The sequence below is a fragment of the Hippopotamus amphibius genome, chromosome 9, assembly GCF_030028045.1.
Source record: "Hippopotamus amphibius kiboko isolate mHipAmp2 chromosome 9, mHipAmp2.hap2, whole genome shotgun sequence".
Classification (NCBI taxonomy): domain Eukaryota; kingdom Metazoa; phylum Chordata; class Mammalia; order Artiodactyla; family Hippopotamidae; genus Hippopotamus; species Hippopotamus amphibius.
Window position 1 is genome coordinate 43,206,411 of NC_080194.1, and position 19,202 is coordinate 43,225,612.

General features: G+C 54.4%; 1 protein-coding gene across 2 annotated transcripts in view; it reads left to right on the forward strand.

Annotated features, from left to right (window-relative positions):
• ARHGEF17 (Rho guanine nucleotide exchange factor 17) overlaps positions 1-19,202 on the forward strand; it is a 57,640-nt gene that overhangs the window by 21,955 nt on the left and 16,483 nt on the right. For both annotated transcript variants that reach the window (XR_009055441.1, XM_057748607.1), the window contains exon 2: positions 14,286-14,363. Coding sequence is in view for 1 of the 2 variants with exons in the window: in XM_057748607.1 (XP_057604590.1) it covers positions 14,286-14,363 (78 nt within the window). In the remaining variant the exon portion in view is untranslated. The remainder of the gene's footprint in view (positions 1-14,285; positions 14,364-19,202) is intronic.

Here is a 19,202-nt window from a genome sequence, read left to right on the forward strand (position 1 = left end):
GTGGTCTCCTGGGCTGGGGACAAGAGAGCCACCCAGAAAGACCCTCCCAAACTGGCACCTGGAGAATTACCCATAGAAAGGTCTAAGACCAGAGGATTTATTTGTTTATTTATATTTATTTATTGGCTGCGTTGGGTCTTCGTTGCTGCGTGTGGGCTTTCTCTAGTTGCAGTAAGCGGGGGCTACTCTTTGTTGTGGTGCATGGACTTATTGTGGTGGCTTCTCTTGTTGAGCACGGGCTCTAGGCGCACGGGCTTCAGTAGTTGTGGCACACAGGCTCAGTAGTTGTGGCACATGGACTTAGTTGATCTGCAGCATGTGGGATCTTGCGGTACCAGGGCTCGAACCGATGTCCCCTGAATTGGCAGGTGGATTCTTAACCACTGTACCACCATGGAAGTCCCAAGACCAGAGGATTTAGAATGGGAGATGGACAATCCTTCCCAAGGTCACCACCATCCAATGCTAAGGCCACCCAGGGACTGAGGGGCCCAGGCTGGCTTGGGCTTTCTCCCAAGGAGACCTGCCTATAGTAGAAGGAGGTACCAGGGTACCATTGTAAGGGGTGAGCTCCTTGGTCCTGGGGGTATGTAAGAAAGGTCTGCCAAGGGATGCCTGTCCTGGGAGAGGGCTGGTCCAGATTATCTCTGAGATGACCTGCCTTCTAAGATTTTCTGGTTATTCATAACAGTCAGTATTTATTGAGAGCTCTTTGCTCCAGGCACTGTGCTAAGTAAGCCCTTTATAGTCTCTATTCTTTAGATGAAGAAACTGAGGCACAGATATGGGCTTCCCAGAGGTCAGGGCAACCATTGGTGCAGGCTTTTTATTTTCTCTTTGCATATACAAATATATATCACATGGTGCTGAGATGGTGTAATATATATACTCCTTGCTTCTTTCATTTAATATTACGTTGACCATTTCTCCATGGCATTTTAAAGAGCTGCGTGAGTGCACGATTCACTCTGCCCTGTGGTCAGTTCCCACTGTTATGAAGAATGAGTGTCCTCCTTGTACTGGGGGCCTGGGCTGCTCCCTGGGTTACTCCCTCGGGCTAGGAGGGGCCCCCTCTCCTGCACTATGGAATAGATATGGATATCCTGACTCCTTGGCCCCCTGGGTATACAAATCCTGTCTGCTGTGAGACCTTGAGCCAGGTCCTTAACTTCCCTGTGCCCATTGTCCTGTTGTGTAAAGCAGCGTCATAATAGGGCCCACTCAGGAGGCTTATCTCGAGGTTAAAATAAATACGTGTAAGCAGCACATAGGAACCCCTCAAGAAAGATCAGCTCCTATTTGTGTGCCATTGCTCTCTTCCTGTCCGCAGGCACAGCAAGGTCAAGTGATATACCCAAAGTCCCACAGCAGGTCAGTGAAAGAGGAGGGTTTTAAGCCCCAGCCTGTCCACCTCATAGTCTCGAGAACCTGAGCAAGTTATGGCTCCTGGCTGAGCCTTGGTTTCCCTACCGAGTTGCTATGAGGATCTGATGAAATTAGGCCCTGCAAGCATTTTGTAAACTGTGAAGTGCTGAGTGGTGCCCCTTATTGTCAATATCATGATAGTAAGTCTTGAGAGATTCTGAGATTTCCAGGCTGTGATTCCAGAAACCCAAGTTGCTCAGAAAAGGAGGCTGGGCTATCAGGGCAGCTTCCTGGAAGCGGCGGTCCTAGTCTTGATGCCTTGGGAGTATGGAACCTAGACCTGGCTCAGGCTGACCTTCAGCTGTGAATCTTGTGTACTGCACTCTGCAACACACACATGTGCAACACACACGTGTACACACACACACACACACACACACACACACACACGGTGCCCAGGCATTAGGGCTGGTCACTAGTTGCTAATACAGTGCAGCAAGGCTTAGAAGCCGAGGCTGCCTCTGGTCATCCAAGGCAGAGACCACTTCTGCCAGCATGGCCCCAGCTCAGTGACAGCACCCTCAAGGCTGGGATGGAGGGATCATTGAGCAGGGCTTGGTCACTGTCCCTGGGCATCTCCACCACCTTAGGCTTGTCTGGTGTGATGGGAGGGGCTTCCCTGGGCTCTGGGTTGGGTCAGGGTCACCAGGGCTCACTCTAGGGGCAGAGTGACTGGTAGACGGAACTTGCTCCCTTCCTGGGAGTGTCACCTGGGTCCTGGAATAGAGTAGGGGCAAGGGAGGTGGGGACCATAATGCCTCCCGGCTGGTTAGGCCCCTTTGGACAAGCTGTGGTAGCAGAGCCCCAAGGGCCTGGTTCTAGCCTCAGCTGACTGCCTGCTACCCTGGGAGTCAGGAGACACTTTCCTCTCCGGGCCTCAGTGCCCATGTGTAAAATGGGAAGGAACAGCCCCTTCTCTGGCTCTCTCCTTCAAAGGAGGATTGAACATGGACATTCTAAACTTGGTGTGCACATTCCTTACATACTTGCTTCATTCATCCACTAATTCACAGATACGTATTTTACTTACTATAGGCGAGTTCTTTTCTAGGCATGGATACTGAAGTCTGTGAGCTCCAGAGGGAAGGGAGCACCTCTGCGTTGTTCCAGCAGCCATCCATGCCTAGAACAGAAGTCAGATTAGTAGGTTTGTAGGAGCTGATAACTCCTCAAGCTTACCTAGGCCTTCGTTGGTCCGAGTAGAATTTCTGGCACTGTGGTAGGTGGGGAAGATGGCCTCTTTTGGCTGCAGAGCTTTGAGAGCCCCCAGGATTATATCTACAGCTCAGGCAAGCCCTGCCCCCTCCTCCCTGCCTCCTGGCTCCCTAGGGCTCTGGCTTGAGGCTGGCCTGCCCTTTCCCAGGGTGCCTGGCTCACAGCCCAGTGAGTCATCTTCCGCTCTAGAGGCAGGACACCCCATCCCACCCCGACAACACACAAATGGACCCCCCCCCCCCCACTGTGCCTGGGTTTGAGGGAAGGAGGGAGGGAACAGGAGGAGCTGGAAACAGGCACTGGATAACTTCCTTTCCCACGATCCCTCACCCCAGCCTCCCTGCGTGCTGGAGAACGGGTGGAGGTGAGGGAAGGGAGCCCTTCTTTGCAGAGCACCTAATGTGCAATAGAGGCTCACCCTCACTTTGTTTTTTTATTAAATTTATTTATTTTTATTTATTTTATTGGCTGTGTTGGGTCTCTTTTTGCTGTGCGCAGGCTTTCTTTAGTTGCGGTGAGTGGGGGCTACTCTTCGTTGTGGTGCGCAGGCTCCTCATTGCCGTGGCTTCTCTTGTTGCGGAGCACTGGCTCTAGGCACGTGGGCTTCAGTAGTTGCAGCACATGGGCTCAGTAGTTGTGGCTCACAGGCTCTAAAGCGCAGGCCCAATAGTTGTGGCGCACAGGCTTAGTTGCTCCTTGGCATGTGGGATCTTCCTGGAGCAGGGATCGAACCCATGTCCCCTGCGTTGGCAGGCGGATTCTTAACCACTGCGCCACCTAGGAAGCCCTCACCCTCACGTTTGAAGTGAGAAAACCAAGGCTGAGGGGCAGGGATGTTTAAAACAGCTGGAAGATGGTGGTGTTGGACCCAGACCATAGGGGCCTGATTCCCTGTGCAGTGTTCTATGCTGAGCAAGGTTTAGACATTTTGAATGAAATAATTTTTAGAGCTGGTATGGGAGGGCTCTGGAAGCTGACCTCATCCACAGTTCTGAGCCAGGGCTGGGACCAGGGGCCAGACCACTATTGTGAGCAGTACTGTGCACAGGGGTGGGTGGGTGCATTTCCTGGGAGCTAGGGTTGCCAGATTTAGCAAATCCTACTTCAAGGCGTCATCAGACTCCCAATGGTATTCCTGTCCATCCCTCCTCACTCCCTGCCATACACACACATTACCACTCAGATGTGGGACCGAGAAGATGTGGGTTTTGGTTTCTCTGCCTGTGAAATGGGAATGACAGTCCCAACCTCTTGGGCCCTGGAGATGAGTAAATTCAGAGTTTACGACCTCTTCAGGAGATGTTTTCCACATCTGTTGGAGTCTGTCTGTCCACCTGCCCACTAACCCCCACCTCCTGCTTCTGGCCATTGTCCATGATGTTGAGACTCTTCCTTCCCAGGTTGGAAGATCCAGCTGTATCTTCTTGAAATTAAGGAGGGGGCGTGGTTGTGGGAGGGCAGAGAAGAAGAAAGGGAAAAAACCCACATGAAACAAGACTGAAGCTAAATTCAAACCACATGCACCACAGCCCCTGCCATGTGGGCCTCTGCTGCCACCTGTGGGTGTCTGGAGGAAGTGCAGTTCCTAGAGCTCCAGCTTTGTCACTCAAGCCAGAAGGCTGGATCCTGATGCCTGAAATCAGGGAGGAAGGTCAGGCTGTCCACCCCCCATCTCTGGGCATGACCTTACTTACCCACTTCCCTCAGGGAGGCTGGTGGGGAATTTAGAGTCCACCTGCACCTTCCCTCCTCGATCTTTTGTTTACAAAGGGGAAAACTGAATCCCAGAGTGGGGAGCAACTTGGCTAAAGTCACAGAGTGAGTCAGTCAATCAACAGATGTGGGCTTCCCTGGTGGCGCAGTGGTTAAGAATCTGCCTGCTGGGCTTCCTTGATGGTGCAGTGGTTAAGAATCTGCCTGCCAATGCAGGGGACATGGGTTCGATCCCTGCTCCAGGAAGATCCCACATGCCAAGGAGCAACTAAGCCCATGCGCCACAACTGCTGAGCCTGCGCTTTAGAGCCTGTGAGCCACAACTGCTGAGCCCATGTGCTGCAACTACTGAAGCTCACGTGCCTAGAGCCCATGCTCTGTAACAAGGGAAGCCACGGCAATGAGGAGCCCATGCTCCTCAACAAGAGAAGCCACGGCAATGAGGAGCCTGCGCACCACAATGAAGAGTAGCCCCCACTCACCGCAAGTAAAGCCCATGCACAGCAACAAAGACCCAACACAGCCAATAAAATAAATTAATTAATTAATTAATACAAAGAAAAAAAAAGAATCTGCCTGCCAGTGAAGGGGACACGGGTTCGAGCCCTGGTCCAGAAAGATCCCACATGCCACGGAGCTACTAAGCCCATGCACCACAACTACTGAGCCTGCGCTCTAGAGCCTGCAAGCCACAACTACTGAGCCCACATGCCGCAACTACTGAAGCCTGCACACTTAGAACCCGTGTTCCACAACAAGAGAAACCACTGCAATAAGAAGCCCGCACACCACAATGAAGAGTAGCCCCGGCTCTCTGCAACTACAGATAGCCCGCACTCAGCAACAAAGACCCAACACAGCCAATAAATAAGTAAATTAAAAAAACAAAAAACAAAAAAACGGATGGAGAGACTGAGGCCCCGGGTGGGGAAGTGTCTTGCTCAAGGTCACATCACCAGTAAGTGGTAGAGCCAGGATTTGAGCCCAAGCTCTTTAGCTCCACAGTCTGCCCTCTTAATTGCTGTACCCAGAAGTCCCTCTTTTGGAACTTTCATCTCATTGATGGAACCTGAGGACTTGAGGAGGGCAGCAGCCACCGTGAAGTGGATAGCCCATTAGGTTGGGAACATCCAGTACTAACTTCATGCCTGTGGACATCGGTGGAACGCAGACAGTCCATCTGGGCCATTAGCCAGGGCTCAGTTCCCAGGGAAGAAGATCCTCCGTGATCCCAGCATTGCCTGTGGACAGCATTTTGTTTTCTACCAAATCCGTCCTGGGTCAGGAGAATATGTTTATGTCACTGTCTCAGTACAGATGAGGCTAGAGAAAGGCAATTCAGGCAACCAGGGCACCAGGGAGCCAGGGGAATCTGAGGGGAGGTGGAGAGGGGGCTCTCCCCAGGGGAGGTGGTGGTTTAAGAGCATGGGGCCTGGAGGCAGCCACCAGGGCTCCACCCCTTACCAATTAGATGACCTCCGTGAGCCTCAGTTTCCTTGTTTGTAAAATGGGGGAGTAACAGTATCAAAGCCCTTGATGTAGGGCTGCTGTGGGGATTGAAGGAGCCAGGGCTTGGAAAGCAATGGTGGGGTGCCCGGCACCTGAAAAGTGTTCAAATAGCATTAGTGATGCTGAGGGTTCTAAGATTATGGCATTCCCAGTGTTCTGATTGGGCAGCTCTGGGGCCCAGACACTCTTCTGGCAAATATATTAGAGCTGTGCACATGTGGCAGGCTGGAGAGCCCTCCCCATCCTGCAGGAGGCCGCTGAGCCCTGCTGCCGCTGAACCTGCATTGTACTTGTCATTTCTTTTTCAACTCGTCTTCCCACATAGACAGTGGTGCCCAGCAGGGCACAGACCTCTTTTCTTACCTTTCAGTCCCCAGCACAGTGCTTGGTACCTAGAAGGCAGTCAATAAATATTTGTTAAACTAATCAACAAATGAATAAAAACTCAACTTCTCGTCCATTGCACCATGTGTCTGTGTATCCATTTATGTTCATTTTCATTGATTTATCATTCTGTTCTTCCATCCGTTTATTTATTCATCCATCATCAATCCATCCTTTCATTTATTCAGCCATTATTCATTATCCATCCATTTGTTCATCCATATGTCCTTTTTCATCACTGGTCCCAAGTGGCCCCAAGTGGCCAAGTGGTCTTGCAGGCAGTCTTGGTGGGGCTCAGGGTGGGAGTGTGTCCAGAGGCAGGCAGTTAGGCAAGTTGTTAGGCTTCCCTCAGAGATGGGAAAGTTGTCAGCAGACTAGGTGGGGGTCTCGAGGATTGGTGTTCCCCGGGGCTGGCAGGGGGCGCCTAGCTGGCCTCCTGGGGTGGGGTTCTATCCCTGCCTCTCACCTTCCCCTGACTGAGGAGGGGGAGGGGAGCCATTTGGTGGGGAGAGTGGTATATGGGGTGTGGTGGGGTTTAGGGTATGAAGAGGAGGGCTAGCTGGGCCTTTACCAACTACCTTATACACTTAAAAAAAAAAAAACTATTCTGAACCAGCTTCAGTCTAAACAACTGCAGATACCCTAAAGGAAATCAGTGCCTGAAATGGGAGCTGAGAGGAACAACACCAGAACCAGACTTGCCCAGGGGTGTCTCCAGCCGCCACCCCAGCTGACCTGACCCTGAGGGGCCCTGATACCTGTGCTGTTGTGGGGGTGATCCCTGGACACCCTGATTCAGCAGCCATGCACTCCTGTTCCTTCTCTCAGCTTCCTTTCATTTCCCCACCCCCACCAGCCCCTGTGTTGCCACGGCAATGGGCTTGGATCTAATTAGCTATCTTTAATGAAGCAGCAGCAGCAAGCAATGCCTTCAGCACCAGGCCCCTCCGCCTTCTCCAGGACAGGGAGCTTTGGTGAACTCTTCCTTCTGGGCATGCACATGCCTCTGGATCTCTTGACCTTGGGACCTTGCTCAAACCCCACCTCCTCCAGGAAGCCCACCCTGAACACCTCCCCCCCCAGTTCCCCAGGCAGAGGAGACTCCCTCTGCTGAACCCTGCGTGTTGTCTGGGAGCTCCTGGGTGCCAGCCAGAATGGATTCATCTCTGTAGGACCTGGTCCGCTGGAGTGAGTGAGGGAATGAGCGCACCTCACTAACAAGCCCAAGCTATGCACTGCCTCCCAACCATTTAGAGGAAATAAGGCCCATGTCATATAGCTGGGGAGGGGGTCAGATAGGGGAGGTGTTCTGAGAGAAAGCCAAATGTGGGTTAAGTAGCTATAATGATCAAGCAGTCGGCCTGGGGTGAGGCCTTCAGACCATCAGCCCGTGTGCTCGTGTCAGATTATCGTTGGGACCTGGCTGTTTGGACGGGTGTCCATCCTCCTCGCTCAGATCGTCACTCAGTCAGCGGGTCTGGCTGTTTGGAACCCTCCCGCAGTATGTGAGCCGAGGAAGAGGAGGAGGAGGAGCCGGCCCCACCCCGCAGGGAAGTCCACAGTTCATCCCATTCACAGGGCGAGAGGTGGGGGGTGGGGGGCACTCACTGGATCCCGCAGTCCAGACCAGCGGCGGAAGTGGGCTGGCTGCCCTCCTGGAAGACCCTCACGTCCGCATCTGTGCGGCAGGAGGGGCTGGGCAAGGACCCGCTCCGTGGGTGTGGTGGCCAGGCAGGCTCTTGGCTTGACGGCTCTGTGCTGCCAGGACACAGGTTGCTGGGCCCCTTGCCGGTAGGGTGGTATCAGGCAAGCTGAGAATGTGCATTTCTAACACATTCCCAGGAGTTGCACAGGGACCCACGTTGAGAACCACTGCTATAGAAGGACCAGGAAGGGAGTTCATGCAGAGAACACACTCTTGCCTGCATGAATTCTTTCTTTCAGTAGACTGGCTCTCGAGTGACTCTGGGCGGGGCCCTCACGCGACCCAGGAGGAACAAGTGTGTTCGCCAATTGTTCTCTCATTTGCGCAGCACAAACGTAGCCAGCACCCATCAGGTGTCAGGCTCCGCCCCCTAATGCAGGCTCTGGGAGCATCCCGCCTCCCGTCTGTGTAGTGCTCACTGCTCTGGGAGCCCCTGCCAGGTACAGGTCACACCGGTTTTCTCTTGCTACTCTCTTGGAATTCCCTATACCTGTTTTAATTGTTGGCTTGGGGATTGTTGGGGAGTTAAAATTTTAGTGTTGGATATTTGGGACTCTCTGAAAATGTCCTGCTGGCCAGGGGGTGTGGGATGTGGACTCATCTTGGTTGAGGGCTGAACGGGGTGGGGGGGGGGGCAGTGGGGCAGAACTGGATAGGAGGCTGCCAGGGCCAGCAGGAAGGGTTGATCCTGTGCCTTGAGGATGCCAGGGAAGTTTCATGAGCAGGGACCTACTTGGGCTGGTTTGCCTCTCGGGTGGTGACTGCTGGGTGTGTGGGGAGAAGGGAGGAGGAAGAGTTATTGGAGTTACTGTCATTAGCCAGCATCTCCGTGCAGAGTGCTGTGGTTTACAAAAGGGACATGGACCCTGCGCTCAGGGAACCCACAGTCTCCTGGGAAGAGATGAGCATCAGCCTAGCAATGGCTCAAATGTATGATTACCAACTGTGATACCCGGTTAAGAAAAACTGAGGCTCTTTGAAAGCACAGAGCAGGTGCACCTGACCTAATCTGAGGATTAGGGAGGGCTTCGCTGAGGTGATGTTTGCACTTAGTCTTAAAGGAAAAGAAAAAGCACCGGTAGGAGAGGGAAAAGACTTGGGCCAAGGCCCTGGTCTGTTCCCAGGAGTTAGAACAGAAGTGGCAGGGGAGGGGGATATCAAGTGAGGGGAAGCTGGGACTAGCTTGTTGACTGGCTCAGAAGGTCTCCACCGTGCAGGAAACCCCTGGGGGAAAGCCGGTTTGGGGAGGGAGTCAGTTGGGGGTTTGGTGAGTGTGGGAGCCCTCAGTACACGAGGGAAGTATGAGTTCCCCCCTGTCAGCTGCAAGGTGCATCAGAGCCCCCTGTTGAGAATAGAAGCTGGTGCAAAACCAAACTCAGCCTGCCTCCCTCATGATTAAGTCTGGAATAGGTTTGAGCATCACCTGAGATTTGAGAAACAGGTCCTGAGGACCCTGCCAGGAGACATTCTGGAGCACCGTCTGGTGGTGGTGTTGCGGGAGAGGGTGGTGGTGTAAATCCCTGAGCCTCTCCACATGGGGGATAGTAGAATGGGGTGGAGAGGGATAAGACTGGAAACCTCTGGGACTGTCTCAAGCACAGGACACAGGTCAACTGTGTGGGGTGGGAGTAGGATGACTCAGGGTGGGCCCTTCCCCTGGTAGCCCTCCCTCCGTGGTCCAAGTGCTCTGCCCCTGCAGTTTCCAGGGATGTGTATGTGCGCACATCCCTAAATCTCTGTGCCTATGTTTGCCTGGTTATAGTTGTGTGAACACGGAAGCACGTGTCCCTGTGTGCAGCACTGGGTCGGTTTCATGTGCGTCAGGGCTCAGGTCTGTATGCGACTGTGTTGTGTGTGTGCCCTTGGCTCTGACTCACGCGTGTTTACTAATCGAGGACCGAGGGCAGGTATCCACGTATGTGGGCCTGTTCTGTGTAGGTATTTGCATGCCCCTGCCTGTGCCTTCGTGCGTACAGGTGTGGGCAAAAAGTGCGTGTCGCCGAGGGTACTCGCCTTTGTCCATGGATGTGCGCGGACTTGTGTCCTCAGAGGGAGATGGGTACGTGAGCTGACGCTACTGTGTGGCCGGCGGAGCGGCGACGGCGAGGTCGGGCGCCCTTGGCGTGTTTGGGGAGATGGGGCCGCGTAAAGGGGGGGGGTGGCCCGGGGGCGGGGGACTCCCCCCCCCCCCCCCCCCCGCCCTCCGCGCCGCCAGCGGCGCCACGCGCGGGGCTCGCCGGGCGCACTAGCTGAGCGGAGGAGGCAACAGCGCCGCCGCGGGCCCGGCCGCCGCCATCAGATCGACGCTGGAACTGATACCGCGGGACCGCCGCCGCGGCCCGGCTGAGCCCCCGGAGGGAGCGTCGGTGGGAGGGAGGGGGCCCGTCGACCCCCACCACCCCGGCGCCCCCGCCCCGGCGGCGGGCCGGCCGCATGCTACAGATGGTGAAGACCCTGGCCCAGTTCACCATCGCGCTGGAAGACATGCGCGATCTGGGCCCGGTCGCCGCCTCCGGGGAGCCCGCCGGGGGGAGCAGCAGCGCTGACCCTGAGGAGCCCGGGGAGGCCCAGGTACGGGGAGGGGGAGGGGCAGCGAGGGACCTGGGCCAAGGCTTAGAGCTCAGGCGATCCAGGACTGGGGGAGGCATGGGCAGATGCTGGGGCCCAGGGTCGGAAACTTGGATCCGGCACACCAGCCGCCTGGCCGTGGGGCTGGGGGCTCAGTGACCAGTGATGGGGGCAGGGAGATTGAAGACGTGTGAGAAGCCTTGGCAGGGGTGGTGTGGCTGGCAGGACCCTGAGATTTAGTACCACCAGAATGCAAACTTGGGATTGCAGAAGGGCTGGCCAGTTCAGCTGGGGTGGGAGGCCTGTACCCTGAGACCCAGACCTGGCAAGGCCTAGTGGCACTGAGCGTGTGCTTTAGGTCAACGTGGAGGCAGAGGCTGACACCAGGGGTATCTTGGGTCCATAGGCTCAGGGAGAGGAGGTTTTTCCAGCCTCCATCTCAGGCCTGAGGCAATCCCCAGATGAATATTTGTGCTGGGGGTCGAAGGTAGCCAATTTTGCCCTCTTCCCCCCTTGCCATCCCCTCCCTGCCACTGGACTCGCTGGGCCTGGGGGGTGTCATGCTGGGGTCACCGTGGTGGTGTCCCCATTCCTGGCTCAGTGTGTGTGCCCCTGTGGGGGCGGGGGAGGCTTCCGCAGGCTCCCTGGGTGCCTTTGTGTGTCTCTCGGGGGCTGGACTCCGATTATTCTGCTCTCCTGGGCTCCAGTGGGGGCTGTGGTTTCGTCCTCCTCCCTGCGCTGTATTGTGTGTATCGCTCTCCACCCCCTCAAGTCTCTGGACTGAAGGACCTGGTTCTCAGCCGGGTGACTTGGCTGCATTTTTGTCTCTTTGCGGGGTGTCTGGTCTTTACAGCTTCTCTTTGTGTACACGTGTCTCTGTCTTCATGCCACATATATAGGAGTCTCGGGCTTTGGGTCATGATGTCCCAGTTATACTGGTGGGAGAGCCCCCCTTCTGTCTTCCTGCTGTGTCCCTTTGGCCCCAGGTCCCCCTCCCCCTTCAGTGCCCCAGGTAGTGAAGGTCTGCGGATGGGGCTGTTGAGGGGTGAGAGGCTCTGGAGGAGGCTAGGCCGACAGGATTGTCCCGCCCAGAACAGGTGGGCCTGCTGATCGGGTTGACAGCTGCATTGCCTGTCTCCTGCTTCCCCTGGCGCCCCCACCCCCACATACACTCACACCCGTGTCTGGGCACGTGCGTAAGGGGCTGCTGGAAGCAGTGACAGGGAGATGGCCTTGTTTTCTGTACCTCTACCTGACAGCTGAGTGACAACCCGCTGTGCTTTTAAGCAGGGAGGAGGCTGGGAAAGGCGGCTGTTGCAGTGTCAGCCTCCCTGCATGAGTTACCCCAGCCCTGGGCCACTGGGCCCAACCCGAGCCCTGCCTCCCTCAGGAGGCCTCCCTGTCCGTGACCCTCACTGCTGGGCCTGGCAGGGTTGGGCTGGGGAGGTGGGTGGGGGAGGGTGGCTGTGTCACCCAGGGCTGAGCCTGGCCTGGTCCTACCGTCAGGGAGCTCCCTGTCCAGCAGGGAGACAGATATAGATAAAAAGCCTTGCTGAGGCAGAGTGCGTATGGGCCTTGAAGACCCGGTGTGTGGAGAGAGCTGCCCTGCTCTGCAGCTCCATGCTTTCCTAGCATGGGGAGGGAGGTATTATTTGTTCCATTTCCTTGAGGAGAATGTGGAAGCCCAGGGGATTGGATGACCACCCAAGGTAAGGGCCAGGCTGAGGACCCTGTGGCCCATGGCTGGCTGGTTAGTCTGAGTGAGAACTCCAGGTTCTTGGGCCCTAACACTCAGCTTGAGGTGGCTGAAGAGACTGGTCCCTGGACTGCCAGTCACCAAGCCGTGTAACCTCGGACAAGTCAAGTCACTTCTCTGACTTGACTTCCTCAGCTGTGAAGTGGAGATGATAAGTCCTGTCATAAAGCTATCAGTATGAGGCTGAAATGAGGCCATAGGTGTGAAGTGCTGAGATGTCCCTGCAGGAGATTGGGCTTCTGGGCCTTTCCTTGGGAGGCCCTTCTGGCCCTTGATGCTCTCCCAAGCTCTCCGTCCTAGGGTGGGCCTAGCTGGTGCTGCCTCCTGCTGGAAGCTGCCCTGGTTTTTTAAAGCCCTCAGAGGCACTGAGGATAGATGGTCTGGCTGTAGCTGGGGCTCTGAGGCGGAGTCCAGTGCCTTCTCACCCATCAGAGCACAGGGCTGTGGGGAAGCGGGCAAGCCAGCCTCTTCCCCTCCCCCAAGGGGGCATCACTCACACCCCCACCCCTGAGTTCCTAGCGTAGGAGACCACTTTTCTAAGTATGCCTCATTGCAGTATAGGCCTGAGGCCCTGGGTCAGAGGGTGGGGGTACCTAAGGTGTCCACGAGCAGGGGGATGAGCAGTGGCCGGATCAGGCAGGCTGGACAGGCCCGGCACCCGGGCCCACTCGGCAGACGTAGACCCTGGGCACAGTAGTGACCAGGGCAACTCCACTGGTTGAGTCCCTCCCCTGAGGGGCTCCCGGGGTGGGGGGGGACTAGAGAGATGCCACAGACATGGACAGTCCACCATGGCATTGCCACATGCAAAGAGCATCCATGCGGACTAGCAGGCCTTGATGGCTGGAGCCCGAGCTGAGGACTGGGACGGAGAGTGGAGAGGGGAGAATAAGTCCCAGAGATCTGGGGCCCAGAGGAGTTAGGGACCTTGCTCAGGACCACTCCAGGGACTTGGAGGAGACTGAGAGTGGAGTCCTTGACTGAGAAGGGAATCTGTTGGAGGCTGCGCCATCTGGGAAGGCTTCCTGGAGGAAGAGTGGGCCAGAGGCATAGAAACTGCATGGGGCAGTAGATAAGCTGAGTCCCAGGGGGTGGAATGCAGAGAGGGCATCCCTAGACTGACTTTCAGCAAAACCTTCCCACAGAATAGGGGCTGCCCTGTCAGGGATATGCACCTTGTCCCTGAAGTGTGTGGGTGCAGAGTCTGGGTGACCCCTTAGGGACTCCATAATGCAGATCATCAGAGCCTCAGGATGGCGATATCGGTGCCTGGATCTCCTTTTCCTTATCCTTAAAATGGGAAGAATAATCGCATGTACCTCACAGGGTGGTCGGAAGGATAAAATGATGCACAATGCTTAGAATAGTGCCTGGTGTGGAGTAAGGCTCAGTTACCCTCTTACTGAGTGAACTGGGATCCAGCCTAGTCTGAGTGACTGAGCCCTGCTCCTGCCTTGCTGCATGACATTCAGCACTGAATTTACCTCTCTGGGCCACCTTTTTTCATTTGTAGCAGGAGGTGACAGTTTTGACTTTCTGGAATGGTGTGAAGCCTAAGGTATGGTCTGACCCCACAGTGCTGAGCCTGAAGGTGGGGTTTTCAGAGTTGCCAGCTGGAGTGGGGGGTGGCCTGGAGGCATTGATCTTCACTAATGTGAGGTTATTGACTTTTTTTTTTTTGAGTCCTTTTCAGGAGCCCAACAGGGGAGTCAAGAAGTAAACAGGAGATCTCCAGATCTGCCAGTAGCCATGGGGATGGGAGCAGAGGGACAAGGGTTGAAGGGTACAGTCTGGACAGGCAAGCATTTGAGTTGCAGAGGGAGGCACTCCCTACAGGGGGAGCACGTGAGCACAGACCTGGCAAAGTGGGGATCCAGGGTGCTCTGAGGGGAGGACAGGCCTTGAAGACTGGGGAGAGGCTGTGGATGGGCTCTCCGGGCCCGTGTGACTGCAGGTGGTGGGTGTGAGAGGACCAGCGCACTGCTCACCCTTTGCCTTCTCTTCCCCCAGGACATGCGGAAGCATGTGACCATGACCCTGCTGGACACAGAGCAGTCGTATGTGGAGTCACTGCGCACCCTGATGCAGGTGAGGCTGGAGGCTGGCCTGGGTCCCTGAGAGAAGCCACTGAGTCTAGGTGGCTGTCAGACATGGGGGAACAAACCCATTTTGTGGGCAGGGGAGTGAGGTTAGAGAGGAATGACCCTGGGGCATCCCACCCCTCCATGGAGGAAGCCCCCTCCAGGGCAGGAGAGAATGTGGGAGGGGCCTTAATGAGGCCAGACCAGGGTACCCCAGGGCAGATGCTCCCTTCTCCTACCGTCCTTCCACCTCCCCTGACAGCCCTGGGTCTGAACTTAGATCTGTGAACCCCCTCTGGTGCCCCCGCCCCCCCCCCCCCCACCCCGCCTTCACTTTATTCATTGACTGGAAAAGTATTGGTTGAATGGAATTAAATGTTAGCACCTGCTTTGTGCCAGGCCCTGTTCCAGGTGCAGGAAACACAGGGATGAATAAGAGATAAGCCTGTGCCACAGGAGCTGACAGTCCTGCTGGGGACATAGTTGAGTATATGGGCTCTCAAGGCACCGGCAGGGAAGGGGGTACCTAGGAGGCATGGGGTCAAGGAATCTTCGCTGGAGGAGGTGCTGGCTTCCTCCTGCCCGGTCTTCTCAGCAGCAAGAACAGCATGTGCAAAGTCGAGTGAGGAGAGGCCTGGCACTTTCAGGGGTCCATGTGGCCAGCACAGAGCACAAGGGGTCCGTCCTGTGGTGACACCGAGGGAGCCAGCAGAGCTCATGTGGTCGGGGCCCTCAATACCAGGAGGAGGGTTTAGACTCTACCAAGGGCCCTGGAGACTACTAAGAGGCTTTGAGCAGGGGTGATTTGCAGCCTCACTCACGCTTTACAAAATCTGTCTGACTGCTGGGAAGAGGGGTAGCAAAAGAGGAGGCCAAGGCCACTGAGGTCAGGTGAGGGAGGAGAAGTCACCACGGGGGCGGAGGCTTCAGGGAGGAAGCATTGGGGACAGACCCTTGAGAAGTGGGCTGGTCAGGCCAGGCATAGGACCTGGTTGGTTGTGGGGGGCAAGGTGGGGAAGCTCAGGAGGATGCCTGGTCTCTGGCCTGGGTGACTGAGGCACTAGTGGAGCCCTACCTGGAAAAGGGGGGGCAGGAGGGTGAGCGCAGGTTCAGATGCGTGGGTCTGGGAAAGTCCAGGATCTGGGGTGCACTCGCGGGTCTGGGGCCCAGGATAGAAAGCATGGGTCTGCGCTGAAGTGGGGCCTGGAGGTCACCGCAGAGGACAGGTTTGCTCAAGCCACCCAGGCAGAGCAAGAGCAGAGGGTGGAAGGGAGGGCCCTGGAGACACTCAGAGGATTCATTCATTCACTGCGCGTATCCGCAGTGAGCACCTTCAGCGTAGCGGGCGGTGTTCTCTGGGGGTTCAGCAGGGAGCGTGAGTGATAAGGTCCTGTCTCCTGGAGCTCACAGTCTGTGGCAGAGACGGACAGTAACCAGGCATACCACACTGGAGGACAAGTGGTGTTGCAAAAGTGCATGGGGATTATCTTACAAGAGAACATTGTTCCACCTTAAAAAGGAAGGAGACTCTGACACATGCTACAACAAGTTCTTTGACGTTATGTTAAGTGAACTAAGCTGGTCACAGAAGGACAAATACTGAATGATTCCACTTATATGGGGTACCTAGAATGGTCAAATTCATAAAGACAGAAAGTGGCATGGGGTTGTCAGTGGCTGGAGGAGTGGAAAATGGGGAGTTGGTGTTTAACGGGTACAAAGTTTCAGTTGGGGAAGATGAAAAAATGTTCTGGAGATGAATGGTGGTGATGGTTCCATAACATGAATGTGCTTTAATGTGGGTATACTGAACTGTTCACTTAAAAATGATTAAAATGGCAAATTTTATGCTATATACATTTTACCACGCATGTATATATACACACATATATATATACACACACACACACACACACATTTTTAAATGCACAGAGAGATGAGAACACAGAATGGGGGTCTGCCCTGGTGTTGGGGGCCAAGATGTTGGATGTTCAGCTGAGACCTGAAACGTGGGTAGGAATTAAAAATAAGCATGGGGAGAGCCTGGAGAGAGTTGTTCCAGGCAAAGGACACAGCAGGAACGACGGCTGGGAGGCTGGAGGAAACCTAGAGCAGCTAGGGATGGGGAGGTGGTCAGTGTGGCTGCTAGGCAAAGAGCTGGCCTTTATTGTTGAGCACAAGGAAGCCACAGGAGGGCCACAACTGGAATTCCATCTTTAAGAGGTACCCCTGGCTGCCAGGCAGGAGTAAGCATGCGGAGGTCTGGGGGGCCCTTTGTCATCCCCTAGGTGGGAGTCAGACGGTCCAGGGTTTGAGGCACTTGCCTCCCCTCTGGGTGATGCTAACCTAATCACCCCACTCGTCTGAGCCTCCCTGTTTTTGCCTGCAAAATGTAACTAATCATACCCTTCTCTCAGCACAAAGATTAAAAGGTGATGAGGCTGGGCGTGCCTCTCTACCTCCAAGGCTCTGGGCTGCAGAGTTGCACACGTGGAGGCTTGCAGGGCCTGCGGGTGGAAGAGCTAAGGCAGGATGGTGCTAGGATGCCAAACTGAGAGTGTTGGGTGGGGAGGGGTGGAGGTGGACAAGACAATGTCAGCTGAAGCCAGCTGTCACTTGAGGCAGCCCTGGTGTGTTGGAAGGACTGAGGTCCAGCCCAGGCATCTGGAGCACAGCTCGGTAGCCAGGCCACCAGTGTTCAAACTTGGCACGACCTCTTGACTGGCCATGTGACCTGGAGCAAGTTGCATATCCAGTCTCTGCCTCTGTTTCCTTGTCTGCTGAGTGAGAATAATAAGAGTACCTGTCTCGGGTGCAGATTAGGAGATGTGTGTATCACTTAGCATACTACCTGGCAATTCTTCCTGCCTGCATGCATGCATGTGTGTGTGTGTAAAATCACCTTTAATCCTTGTAGTAACCTTGTGAGGCAGATACGTTAATGCTCTTTTTCATCTGAGGAAATGAAGGCTCAGCGAGGTTAAGAAACCCGCCCAGGGTCATCCATCTGCTAAGTGGTATCCTAGTCTGTTTGGGCTGCTATGAGAAAAATGCCATAGACTGGGTGGCTTAAACAAACAAATTTATTTCTCGTAGTTTTGGAGGCTGAGAAGTCCAAGATCAAAGTGCTGGCAGAGATTCAGTGTGGTGAGGACCGGCTTCCTGGTCTATGGATGGCTGTCTTTTCACTGTGTCTTCCGTGGTAGAAGGGCCGAGGGAGCTCTCTGGGGCTGTCTTTTAAAGGACGCAAATCCCATTCACGAGAGCTCCACCATCATGACCTACTTACTTCCCAAAGGCCCCACTGCCAAATAACCACCACATCGGGGATTAGGTTTCAACAAATGAATTTGGGGGGGACACGTTCAGACGGTAGCAAGTAGGAATACTAAGCTGACATTTATTGAGCACTTAATGTGTGTGCGTTTCATAAGTTAATTCATATAAACCTCACTGTAAACCCCCATGTTACAGATGATGAAACCGAGCACAGAGAAGTAAGGCAACCTGTTCAGGTTCACACAGCTAGGAAGTGCCGTAGCCTGGGTTGAATCCCTGCCAGTCTCACTCTAGGGTGCTCCCTAAGCATAGGCGGTATTCAAACAGAGAGTGGACGCAGCAGCCTGGCGTTCCCCCGCAGTGACCACTGTCACCCAGGTTGATTGCTATTGTTCCCGCAGGCCAGGGGTTTACAATGAAAGGAAGAAGTTAAATACCAAGGTGAACAGCCAGAAAGAGGTGGGATTTGAACCCAGGTCCTAAGGCTGCACCTGTTCCTCAGTGTCACCATCATCCTTTGAGTCTTTCTTCAGACCCCAGTTCCTAGCTAACAACCCCCCTTTCCCTGACCACCCCCCTGTCTAATTTCCCACTGCACTTACTACCTGCTAATATACTGTGTAATAATTTTGTTATTTATGGTGCTTATTTTCTACCTTCTTCCACTAAACTGTCGGCTGCACAAGCACAGGGACTTCTGTCTGCCCACAGATGCAGCCGGTGCTTAGAAGGCAGGACACACAGTAGTTGCTCAGTGAGTACGTAGCGAGTGAAGGCAAGTGTTGGCTCCTGGCAGCTTCCGCATCAGGTTTCCAGTCGCTGTTTATTTTTTCCTCCCGCTGTGTGCATGCTTCTGGGTGAGGCACTGGGACCTGCAAGTGAGCCATTTAGCTCCTGCTACTCGGGCAGCAGAGCTTGGCACAGATCGGCACTAGCTCAGACTAGCCTAGGAGCTGTGAGAAGGTGGCCGCCTGTCTTCTCACCATCACCCCCCCGCGGCCTTTTCAGAATCCCAAACCAGGCGAGAAGATTCTGTTGAGCTTTACTTTTTCAAGCTTATTTTACAACAAGCTAGGTTTTTTTTAATGTTTGGTATAAATTCTATTGCAACGTTCCATGTACTTTTTCTTTTTTTTACTTTTTTTTTTTTTTCATGTACTTTTTCAAACAGCCTTGTTTCTTTGGCTTGTAGTTGCATTTTAGGCCAGTAGAGGGCAACATCTGCATGAGCTACCAGTCCCTGAGCAGGGCCCTTCAAGCTCAGCAAACACCACTGAGTGCAGATTTGCGGTGGAAAATGGGAGTTTTAGTCACTGATTGACCGGAAGATCTGGAAACTGTGAAAACAGTGTTCAGATAGGGTCAAATAAGCCTTCAATAACTTCCCACATGGCCCTCCCATACCCCTCCCTGCTTTATTTTCCCCGAAGCAGTTAACGCCTTTTAATTTACCACAGGATTTCCACATTTAATTGATTCTAAGACAATGTTCTTCATGTTTTACCGTCTCTGAAATCAAGGTTCACCTACAACTGATGGCCTATAATAACTTAATTGGCAGCAAATT